The 12,555-nt window shown below is 43.8% G+C and overlaps 1 protein-coding gene across 4 annotated transcripts in view; it reads left to right on the forward strand.

The window, feature by feature from the left end:
- Positions 1-12,555, forward strand: part of LOC308592758 (protein EFR3 homolog A) — a 57,521-nt gene that overhangs the window by 795 nt on the left and 44,171 nt on the right. For 2 of the 4 annotated variants that reach the window (XM_081204501.1, XM_081204500.1), the window contains exon 2: positions 9,601-9,653. In XM_081204501.1, coding sequence (XP_081060627.1) covers positions 9,644-9,653 — 10 coding nt within the window. In that variant the 5' untranslated portion in view covers positions 9,601-9,643. Of the gene's footprint in view, positions 1-3,957; positions 3,978-9,600; positions 9,654-10,737; positions 10,931-12,555 lie in introns of those variants that run through there. The other 2 variants (XM_081204502.1, XM_081204499.1) reach the window with 2 other exon arrangements.

Genomic DNA, 12,555 nt, shown 5'->3' on the forward strand with positions numbered 1-12,555 from the left:
TCACAATCAAAAATTTAAATCATTCGCCTTCATTGACTTCTCTCCACTCCCCCTCCTGGTTCCATTGTTTTATACTTATTCATGCACGTCCGTCAAATCTTATATTCTTAGCAGTCCAATTTTAAAGCCTTGTTCATGTCGTTACAAGAGACCTTTAGAAGTTTCATGTAAAAGCCTGCACACAAGGCTTGCAAAGTGTGCACTAAGTATCTCCCCCCTTTTAAAAAAAGAATCAATGTCCTTTTTCTTTCTTGGGTTTCCAATGATCTAATATGTCCTGCATATAGTTGCTATTAATTTGATTCTGAATTGATTTTAGAATGAATTGATTTTAGAATGCATTTTGATTAATAGATTGTGATTTTATGTTAATTGTGTTACTTTTACTGTTAGCTGCTCTGAGCCTGGCTTTGGCTGGGGAGGGCGGGATATAAATAAAATTTTATTATAATATTATTATTATAGTTCATTAATTTGCTTTGCCAATCTTCTTTTTCTTCTCTGTGAAAGTTTTTCTGATGGGGGGGGGAGTGTTGAGTTTTTGTATCTGAGCCCCCCTTCCTCCTTCCCCCTATCCGCCTTTCTCTCCCCTCCACCAAGTTGGAGTGTAAACCTGCTCGCCAGTAGAACCATTGCCTCCCACCTCCCAAAATGGGGTTCCTGTTTCTTTCCAGGAAGCGTTTCTTGGCGGTTTCTAAGCCATCTGTCCTGGATGCTTTCATTGAGATTCCTGCGAAGATGCTAGAATATTTAGAAATTGCAAAACTGACTGAGAGAATAAGAGGAGACTCAAATCAGGAAACCAGTAAAGATAGGACAATATTCAAAGAATATCTTCAAAAGTACAGTCGAACCTCCGTTTACGTAACCCTCTAGTTACGTAAACTTTGGGATGCATGCGCGGCAAACCTGGAAGTATTTTACGAGGTTTCACCGTGCATGCATGCGCAGAAGCGGTCCTCAGGTTGTGGCAACCTTGGGATCCGATCGGACCCCCGGAATGGATCCTGTCCGCAACTGGAGATACCACTGTACTGTGATAATACAAAGCTCCTGACAAATTTTGATTGAATCTTGAAATATAAGGAAATTACAAAAGTCAAAATTTTCCTGATAAGTAATGGGAAAATAATAATGAAGTGCGTATAGAACAATAAGATGTAATACAGTGGTGCCCCGCAAGACGAATGCCTCGCAAGACTGAAAACTCGCTAGACGAAAGAGTTTTCCGTTTTGGAGGTGCCTCGCAAAACAAATTTCCTATGGTCTTGCTTCGCAAGACGAGTGAGTTCCTGCTGGTTTTTTTTCCTTTCCCCCCTTTTTTCTAAGCCGCTAAGGCGCTTATCAGCTGATCCGATCAGCAGATAAGCCGCTAAAAGCCGCTAAAAGCCGCTAATAGCGCTAATCCGCTAATCCTTCAATGGGCTTGCTTCGCAAGACGAAAAAACCGCTAGACGAAGAGAATCACAGAACGGATTCTTTTCATCTTGTGAGGCACCACTGTAAGTTCAATGAGGTGAAAGTTACAGTGTGTTTTATGCTAAATGTGTAATGTTGTTAGTTTATGGTCTGTTTAGGTTTGGGTTTTTTTTGCTCTATATTCGATGTAAATTGTTTTGCAAAAAAGAAAAAGAAAAAAGAGAGAGATTCCTGCATTGCAGGGGGTTGGGATGGATGACCCCACGGGGTCCCTTCCGACTCCACGATTCCGTGATTCTGCCAGCATCTGCTTGCTTTGTTTCGGTTTTAAAAGCTCCCTCGCCACCTAACGGTTAAAAACTCCCAGGTGGCGAAGTTGGGGCACCCCTTGTCCCCCCAGGGTCTCTACAGAGGGAAGTGTGCGCAAAGAAGGAATGCTCCAACTTCTTCTTGCCCCCCACTTCCTGCTCTCTTGTGGCAACTCAAGAGCCTGGGGCTGCCCCCCTCCTCTGCTGTTAGAATGGCAGAGGTGGAAGGAAAGGGCCCCCTGAGGGCCATCTAGCCCAACCCCCTGCAGTGCAGGCAAAACATCCCTGGCAGATGACCATCCAATTTATGCTTAAAAACACCTCGCTGCTTTCCAAAAACATAGGCTTCTGTGTCTACACCGAAGGGGTGTCTTGGTATTGCTAAGGGAACCTGGTGAGCAAAACCCAGCATGGCAGAACGCCCTTGGTTGTAGGCAGTGGCCTTAGTAAGGCGGGGCAAAAATCACATCTGGCTTTTCAGGATATTGCCAGAGAGAACAGCTGGCCGTGAATTACAAGAAAACCAAAGTCATGGTTTTCTCAAGAAACTATAGGGTCCCTGCATGGCGCATGTACAACCAACTAATTGAGCAGGTCAAAGTTTTCAAATATCCTGGCCTTATTTTCCAGTCTATGGGGTCATGGGGAGCAAATGTGCAAAAGAAAAAGCGTCCCAAAGCGCCAAAATTCTGACAAGCTTTTTCCGCACAAAAGGTGGTAAACATACACCATCAGTCCTGGAAGTCTTCCACGCTGAACCCCTAGCACAGCTATGATATGGGGCCCAGGTTTGGACAGGCACTCACTTTGGATCTTGATTCAAAACCCTAAAATGTGCTTTTTATAATTGACTTTTTATTTCTATTCTTTGTATATCGTATTGTTGTTTTATTGCTATGGCTGATGCAAAGAAAGATTCATTCACTCAATCAATCAATCAATCAATCAATCAATCAATCACATCTCGGCCAGTCTCCCACCCCTGCTCTTCCTTAAGATTTGCCAGCCTCACAAGAACTTCGTGACTTTGGCTAGCTCAGCTAGCTTCGAGTTCTTGCATATCTGTGTATGAGATGGCGCCCATTTCACAGATGGCACAGTAACCTCTTCTGTGCTCTGCATTGAATTGATTCAGACCTTGTCTTTAGGCACTGGTGAGTGAGTGGAGGGGCAAAGGGCTTCTTCTTCCATCCTCTGCGCCCCATATGGAAGCCTAAAGGGGTGCCTTCAGACAGAAGCCCCAACCTCTACACTCAGAGTACGGCTGGTAGAGGGGAGGCTGGGCTCTCCATCCCTCCTCTGATAATCTCCCAGCTCACTAGTAACTTTGCAGACTTTTTTGTAAAGTTTTTTCATTTCTTTTTATAATGTATCTCTTCCTTTTTGGCCATCCCTCGTAGCCAAGTAAGATTGTCTTCCATAAACACGGTTTTAACAATGAGTCTGTAAGTGACTGTGGAGGCCAATTCTAGATCCACACGTCCTTCTACAGTGGGGACATTGGTTTCCGGGCAGGAGTTGATCACGGTGTGGATTTGCCAAGCGTGCCTTCCTCTCAGCACGTTTCTCCCTTGTGTCCTGAGTTCGAGTGTCTTCAAAGCCTGTGACACCTTTGGTAAAGGCTGTTCTCCAACTGGAGCGCTCGCAACTCAGTGTTTCCCAGTTGTTGGCGTTTATACTACATTTTTTTAACTGAGAGAACAATTGTAACTGCAAACGAAAATTAAAAGAAGAAAAGCAAAACTCTAGAATAGGCATGCAGAATGAGTACAATTCATCTTCATTTCTATATAGCTTTATACTTTATAGAAAAAATCTCAACATGGTTTACAGCCCATTAAATCATCAAATCAAACAACCCAGAATAAAACAAATTCAGGCTTCGAGGAAAACCTTGCAGATCCTTCTCTAAGTGACATTTTGCTTTCCCCTTATTTATTTACCTGCCTCATTTATATAGTTGCCCCATAGCAGAAGTACTCTAGGAAGCCAGTGTTAAAATAATGAAGTCCAAGTAAAGACTATCAAAGTTATCAGATTATGAATATTTGTGGCCATATTGCCAAGGCTGCTGAATAGCTGAGTAAAAGCGCATCCCCTTACCTCTCTTTAGCTAACGTACTTGGATTGTTGGTGAGAGACAGCTGAGAGGTAACTACCTTTATTCAGCCTTATGGAACAATTTCCTATTGTTGCTTCACTATAGAACTCTTCTCAGCCAAGACGGTTTCTTTAGGTCCTAAGGAACAGGTATTTATTGCCTATAATCCACAATACGCTCTCAGCTTTTTTAAAAAATGCAGCTGCCAGTATCAGTGTATCCTGGTGGAGTTTAACAGCGCATGATGTTGCTCAGGGTTTTTCTCTGGAGACTGCTACAATTGAAGTGACCCCAAGGGACCCCTCATCTCTGGTGCATCGTCAGGCAAGTGCTGTCGCTGCGTGTTTGTACAAGCCTGCCAAAGTGTACAAATAGCTTTCTGCATTAAGTTTTCCGCTAATGAAGTTATCAGTGATACACTTTTCTAAAACATTTGGTTGCCCAGATCCCTCAAAATGTGATCTTCATTCCTAGAATCATTTGAAATGTTCTGCCCTGAGCACAGGTAGCTCTTTGGAGGTTAAAATAGTTCTAAATTGTCGTGGTTTTTTCAACCTTCTAAACTGGAAAAACGCTCCGGGGTTTGTTGGCACTGTAATCACAGCAGAGGCAAATGACAGTTCTTCCGTGTTGCGAATGAGGCTGGCTCTAGGGCTGTGCCCTTGGCTGCATAATTCTGTGCCGTCCTTCCTCTCTGAGAAATGGCGCACTAAGATGCTGTGTGTCCTGCCAAGGTGGGTCTCTCTCTCTCTCTTTGTATCAGTGACAAGGCGTGGAGGGACAGGGGCTGCTTTGTTCTCCTTGGGGTGATTGTCAGGACTTTGGCACAGCTTTGGGTGACAGTGCGGGTACTTCGTAGCGTTGGCTGGTGGTGATTCTAGGATTTTGTGAGATAAAATGATGGCACGGAGTGACAGTTTCTCTGATGGTGTAGTGGGAAGGTCATTGCAGGACGCGGTTTTTGCCTCGAGAAAAAATTGTGCAAGGCAGGAAGGATTTTTTTAAAAAATCTACCTTAAACAGTTCTAGGAAAATATCGTTGGGAATTTCTAGCTGGGCATTTCAGAACTTTTTTCCACAAAGAAAAGAACATGTGGTTATGGAACAAAGAATAAACCATTCTTTTTTTGAGCATAGTGTTGGAAACCTCTGTTACTGAAAAGGATGCAAAGATCCAAACTCAGCTTTGATGAAGAAACATTAAAGTAAGGTATTTCCCCCCCCCCCCAACTATATTATTATTACAAGCTGTCATTAATTTTAACTTTTACAGCTCCCACAATGAATATTTTAAAGATTGCCGTTCTTTTTCTCCCTTTTCTCTATTCACATGATGTCTTGAAAAGAAAATGTATTTTGAGGATTTCCCCCCCTGAAAAGATGGCATTGGTGCACTGTTTAAATTGGGGCATTTAAACAAAAACTCATTTTTTTAATTCAGTGAAGGTTGTGATTAAAAGTCAGATAAGGCAAAAAGAAAACCACAATTGGATGGAAAGCCAGTTAAACGCATGGCTGCTATATAGGTTAAGACACACAGATTGCTCTGTATTCTACATATGAGGTGATGCAGATGGCATGGCCTTTCCTAAAATAATATAGTTTTGTCTTGTAGCAAGTAGAGTGGGAAGTGTAGTCTTCCAGTCAACTATCTGTCTGGGTAGATAGCAGATTGCACCTCTGTAATAATGAATACGTAGAAGTCTTTAGACAATTTTAAAACCATATTCCACCCCCCCCCTTGCTGTTAAGACAGTTTTGTAAGCTTGTTATGTAAGGTTACGGTGGCACTGGGATGAATCCTGGCCTCCAGAGTCCCAACTCCAACTGTCCATTAGTCCGTGCAATTTAGATACTGCCTTTGAGTGAAGAAGGGGAACTGGCGACAAGCTTTCCTGGGTACCGTATGATGCATCCGTGCGTTAAGGGATATGAACTGATTGCTTCCCTTCTGACTGTTTCATTCAGTTAGTTCTTGTCTGTCACTCTGCAGTAAAAAATAAACATATTTTGGGGTCACCAGAGCAGCAGAATCCTCACAGTTGCTGCAGATTCCAACCTTTTGGTTCCAAAACTTCGTATTTAGCTGCTCTGTAAGAAACATTTGTAGACTAAAGGAGAGCAGATGTAGCTTAAATGCAGATGTAGTTTAAATGCTCCAGAACATGAGTACAGTGGTACCTCGGGTTAAGTACTTAATTCTTTCCGGAGGTCTGTTCTTAACCTGAAACTGTTCTTAACCTGAAGCACCACTTTAGCTAATGGGGCCTCCCGCTGCTGCCTTACTGCCGGAGCACAATTTCTGTTCTCATCCTGAAGCAAAGTTCTTAACCCGAGGTATATTTCTGGGTTAGCAGAGTCTGTAACCTGAAGCGTCTGTAACCTGAAGCGTATATAACCCGAGGTACCACTGTACCTGACGAGGGAGTCTGCTGCATCGCACCCATGTGGTGGGAAACATGAGCCCCAGGTAGTGGAGCATTTGACTGGATTTTAGATCATCAGAACAACTGCTTGTAACGTGCTCTAGTACAAGGTGCCCTGTGGCCTAGATGCTGCTCAGCCATAAAATCCCTAATCTAAGTCAGTCCATCTGAGTATCAGTTCCAGGGTTCTCAAGCAGAAACTCCCAGAAATTAACAGCTCAAGTTATTAGCTGTTGCGTGAATATTTAAATCTTCTGCGTGCTATCCACGTGGTTGCATGTCCTCCTCACACGTTTTCGTTTCGTTTTGCCTGCAAAATAAATATTTGAAAGGCCAGCAGTAGATGAAACACCATGAAACCCATCCGGTTTCTTTATGTCTCAGTCTAACTTACTTAGCAGGGTTGTTGTGAGGACAAAATTCTACAATCCAGTGTACGCTGCCCTGTCAAATCCTTGGAAAAAGTGGACATGCATTTGATAATGTTATTTCGCTACTAGTAATAGAACTTGTTGTAAGGCAGTTTTTGTTTAATGCGCCTTAGCGCATCATCTGTCCTTCATGTTGTTGTTGTTTAGTCGTTTAGTCGTGTCCGCCTCTTCGTGACCCCCTGGACCAGAGCACACCAGGCCCTCCTGTCTTCCACTGCCTCCCGCAGTTTGGTCAAACTCATGCTGGTAGCTTCGAGAGCACTGTCCCACCATCTCGTCCTCTGTCGTCCCCTTCTCCCTGTGCCCTCCATCTTTCCCAACATCAGGAACTTTTCCAGGGAGTCTGTCCTTCATAGTCTGTTCCATTTCCACATTGCTCCATCCCACTTATTTTTGTGCAAGGCAAGATGTGGCCTGAGAGATACCCACCTGCATTTTCCATTGTTTTTAACCTCTGTCAGAGCAGCAATATTTTAAAAGAAATGTTTGAACTCTGCCTTTATGTTTGGGGCAATCAGCAACAGCACATGGTCAAGCTAGCTAGCTCATTTTATGTATGTTCATGGCTTCTTCTTCTTTTTTTGGCCTTTGAGGTCTGACAGTCATTAAGATTGAATTTTGATTATGGTATGGCCGATCACGAAGTCAGAGGCATTAATTAAAGCCATGCTGCTCATAGGCAAGACAGCAGAAGTGTACCCACAAAAGCCAGGGAAGCTGTTACATAATTGACACCACCCACAGACATAGTGTCGCTTCCTCTCTTGTGTTCCTTTGCTTCTTCTGTACACGTGCCTTCTTCCCACAGTTGTGCAAAGAGGCATTTATCTTTTTGGCTTTGTCTCAAAGGGCAAAAAAGGCATGAACGTACATAAATTAGCTAGCTAGCATGACCATGTGCTGTTGCTGATTGCCCCAATCATAAAGGCAGAGTTAAAACATTTCTTTAAAATATTGCTGCTCTGACAGATGGAAAATGCAGGTGGGTATCTCTCAGTCCGTCCATCCCCTGCCTTCATGAGCTCTGTACAAGATCACATTAAGAAAGGAATGTCAGAGGGGATGCATGTTGATTGTGAGGGATGCAGAAAATATAGTTCCTGTGTAGAAAACTAAGGCATAATTCACCTCGGAGTTCTGCGCAAACTCCCCTGCGGCTCTCAGGAGCTTCAGAAAAACTGTGGTCATGCCCTTGCTCAGCTTTTTTCCATTTCATTGGGACTTGTGCAGAGAAGGGAATTATCCAGTTGAAGTGCATCCCATTTCTCTACTTGAAAGCTTCCCCAAGGCAAGATTTAGAAAGGTTTGCACCACTGAACTCTGGCACGTATGCAGTTGCTCCAAACCCTACACTGAAATGTATTAATAACCAAATTTAATAGCGTTAAGCTTAATAACTAACATTAAAAAGGTAAAGGTGGTTGTTGTTTAGTCGTGTCTGACTCTTCCTGACCCCATGGACCAGAGCACGCCGGCACTCCTGTCCTCCACCGCCTCCCGCAGCTTGGTCAAACTCATGCTGGTAGCCTTGAGAACACCGTCCAAACATCTCATCCTCTGCCGTCCCCTTCTCCTTGTGCCCTCAATCTTTCCCCCCTGACCATTAGGTCCAGTCGCGGACAACTCTGGGGTTGCGGCGCTCATCTCGCTTTATTGGCTGAGGGAGCTGGCGTACAGCTTCCGGGTCATGTGGCCAGCATGACTAAGCCACTTCTGGCGAACCAGAGCAGCGCACGGAAATGCCATTTACCTTCCCGCCACAGCGGTACCTATTTACTTGCACTTTGACGTGCTTTCGAACTGCTAGGTGGGCAGGAGCAGGGACCGAGCAACGGGAGCTCACCCCGTCACGGGGATTCGAACCGCTGACCTGGATGGGGATTCAAACTGCCAAACTTCTGATCGGCAAGCCCTAGGCTCCGTGGTTTAGACCACAGCGCCATCTGCATCCCATAACTAACATTATTTGGCCTTATATCTAGGAGTTGGACGGTGATACCCTAAAGCAGTTTCTCTTTTCTAATAGAGTGGAGCCTGTTTAAGACTTCTGCCGCCTGCCCTGTGATCTTGGGCATGTTTACTTGGGGAGAGAATGCTATTAAATCCAGTGGGAGTTGCTCTCATGTAATTGTGTATCGGACTCCGCCTTTCGAAAGGTCTGGAGGCACATGGCACAGCTTCATTTAGAAGCTAAGCAGATTTGGCCCTGTGAACAGCCTGAGTGGAAAGACAGCCTGGCAGCCCAGGGGGAGCTGCTCTGAGCTCCTCCGAGACAGAAAGGGGCATCAGTGTAATATCTAAATATTAACTCCTGGATGATCAGAGAGGGCCTCTTCTCCAGGTTCCCCATCACCTGGAGGCAGTGGTTAGTTGTCTGGGAAAAGGGCATTTTTAGCAGTGACACCCGAATTTTGAAATTCTCACCCAATAGAGGATTTCTCCAGTGCCTACTCTGATGTCTTTCTGGAGCTGGGCAAAGACTTTTATATTTTCCCAGGTTTTTAGCTCCTGCTAATGTGTTTTGTTTTGGCCTTCATTTTATGTCTTCATGCTGCTTTGAAAGATCTGCCTTGTTTCTGAATGTGAATTCTGATTGATGTATTTTATCAAAGCAATTGTGGAACTGAAATACAATTAAGAAGAAGTATATTAATAGTGAATTTTTTGGGGGGGCCCCAAGAGAGTGGGGCCCTAAGCTATAGCTTGTTTAGCTTATACGTAAATCCGGCACTGCTTGTGGACAGGACTAGGGGCTGGATGGGTTGTCTCTGGGTGCTTAGCGCTTAGCTCCATGTCTTCAATGGGATCTTCTTCTCTCTTCACTGTTCAGCGGGAGTTAGTTGTAAGCCTGTTAACAGCATCAGCTGCACCAAGTCAATGGCTCTGACGTGACAACTTTCTTTTTTCTCTTGCAGTTTATCACGTGGTGGAGAATAGAAGCCAAGCTTCCCATCAACAATGCCTGGCAGTAAGTATGGCAACCTGTTGGAAATGTAAGGCGTTTGCACTGAGAACTTGAGATTTGGTCCTTCGGAGGAAATCTCTTCTGAAAAAGAAAAGCAGAAACAAAATGTGGCAAGTGTGAGGCATCTTTGAACGTGGAGCTCTGGCTTCAGACGTTGTAGCAGGCGTGCTCATTGCCATCCAGAAATGTATTATCTGCTCTTGTGAATACTCCTAGCAGCTAGAGGGCTTGAGTCTTAAGCTGCTAGGCAAATGTAGCAGTCAAAGTGGAACTCCCTCCAGTACAGAGCAAAAACTGCTATTTTAAATACTTAGCAGAAAATAAAATGGACACTTACCGGTAAAATCTGGCTAACTCTTTTTTTTTATCAAGACATTCATAATAGAGAGGTCAAGAAATGAATATTCACACAGTTGAAATGAAAGCTTGATGAAGGAAATAACTGGTGTGCAGTTAGTACTGAGGTTCACAGTCATGCAGTCTTTAGATGTGGCTGCTATAATTAAAACATGCACAGAAATGGGAAATCCCTTGTAGTAATTACTGGCCAAGATGGACAAGTAGCTCAGCTATTTGTATTCTTGTGCTTCTTTATTTTCTCGTATGCCTGGGTATATCTCCCTTTAAAAATAGTAATAATAATAATAATAATAATAAATCAGTATTTATCCCTGTTTAAAAAAAAAACATTTTAAAATTTCTAAGTTATTCAGAAGCTCTGGTCTAGGGGGAAAAAGGGTTACCTCTCTTTAAAAGACAGACCGTTCATTTTCAAGTGTGGTGCCCCTTTTTAAAAACACCTAGTTCAGTGACTTAGAAACATCAATACTTTTCTATTCAGATATTTCTAAGATGCTTTGTGTGTGAGAAGCCTTGATCCTTCTTGCAGAACTAGTGAAATACAATGGCCTTTGATTTCAATATTTTTTCATGCTTTTGTGTGTGCACATGAGTACCACAACCTTTCCTTCTGTAGCTGGCATTGTGTCTTGGCTGTCTTTGACAATGGATTAGAAAGAGAGAGAGAGAGATCCTTTTAAAGTACGCTTTTCAAGTGTGAACAATGTATTCCTTTTATTGAGTGCAGCAGTTGATCAGCATCACTCAGGCTAGGAAGAGAAGGAGCTCTTTCAACATAACAAACAGCAACATGACATTGGCTATACAGCAGATGCAACATTACAGAAGAAATGTTCTGTACTTCTGGAGCGTTGGCGGGCTCCTAAAGTGAATGTCAAGCTTAAGGCTAATAGCATTTGGAGGTTGCTTGCATGGATGTGGTGAGCTCTTTGCTTTCACTAAAATTGTATCAAAAATGATCTTCAAATAGATTTAGTTATTTATTTGCTGCTTATGTTCATACTCTTGCCTTCCTCCAAATGGAGCCAGGGGGGCTAACAGCAATTTAAACCATTCAAAACCATTTTCTCTCTCTCACTCTCTCTCTCTCTCTCTCTCTCTCTCTCTCTCACACACACACGTATGTGTCTCTGTGTGTGTGTGTGTATATAAAAAATAATAATTAAACAATTCAAACACTGAAGACAGCATCGGTTATAAAGTACCCTCTCTTAATACACTGTACAATTAGGCACCAAATGCTAGCAAAACTAAATGTGGTTTTAGGCGATGTCGCCAATAAGGGAGAGAATCTGATCACAGCTTCGTTCCATAAGAAGGGGCCTTAACTGAGAAGGCCCTGCTCGGCACCACCTCCCGGTAAACCTTGGCCATTGGTGACACTGAGCAGAGCCTTCCCAGCAGATCTCAAAACCTAGGCTGGGGAACAGTAAGGGAGAACCTCCTTTAAGTACCGAGGTCATATAGGATTTAGTATCCTGAAACCAATACCTTGAATTGGTTCTGGTGGTCAATAGGCAGACAGTGCAGAGTTCAGTGTATCAGCATTTTGCACTTATTGCAGCCTCTGAACCATCTTCAAGGTCAGCCCCATGTGTAGTACATTGCAGTAGTCCATTTAAAAAAAAAAAGTGTAAGATGAGCATTCAGTCTAGGTCTCTTGGTTCAGGAGTATTGAAAGCCTGTGAATGCAACAAGGCAGTACATTACTGGTCTCTACTACAATAGGTTGTAGTAATAATCATGATGGAACCAGAGGAGGAGAAAGGTTGTTGTTGTTGTTGTTGTTTAGTCGTGTCCGACTCTTCGTGACCCCATGAGCACGCCAGGCACTCCTGTCTTCCACTGCCCTCCGTAGTTTGGTCAAGCTCATGCTGGTAGCTTCGAGAACACTGTCCCACCATCTCGTCCTCTGTTGTCCCCTTCTCCTTGCGCCCTCCATCTTTCCCAACATCAGGGTCTTTTCCAGGGAGTCTTTTCTTCTCATGATGTGGTCAAAGTATTGGAGCCTCAGCTTCAGGATCTGTCCTTCCAGTGAGCACTCAGGACTGATTTCCTTCAGAATGGATAGGTCTGATCTTCATGCAGTCCATGGGACTCTCAAGAGTCTCCTCCAGCACCATGAAAACACCATAATGTGAAACTTTCAGAAAGTTAGGGCAACAGTAGGCCGGGGACAGATTAAAACTGGCACCAGCTTTCTAAGCATCTGGGAAGCCTTGTCTCGACAAAAATATTTTTAGCAGGTGCCAGAAAGACCATCATGAAGGCCTGGAGTCAAGACGCAGGGGGTTCCATAGATGCTGCCTCACTAAAAGAGGACATCCTTACAAATGCCGTTCAGATATCATGTGGCAGCTGTAAATGTGCCAGTTCCTCCACCATTTCAAGCGGCTAAGTGGGCAGATGTGGAGCAAGGCGATCTCGTAGGTAAACTTACCCTCTGGGAATCTGTCTAATCCTCTTTTGGATGCCCCTAAGAGCTCCCATTGCTCGGTCCCAGCTCCTGCCCACCTAGCAGTTCGAAAGCACATCAAAGTGCAAG

The sequence above is a fragment of the Podarcis bocagei genome, assembly GCF_964188305.1.
Source record: "Podarcis bocagei genome assembly, chromosome: 8".
Lineage (NCBI taxonomy): Eukaryota > Metazoa > Chordata > Lepidosauria > Squamata > Lacertidae > Podarcis > Podarcis bocagei.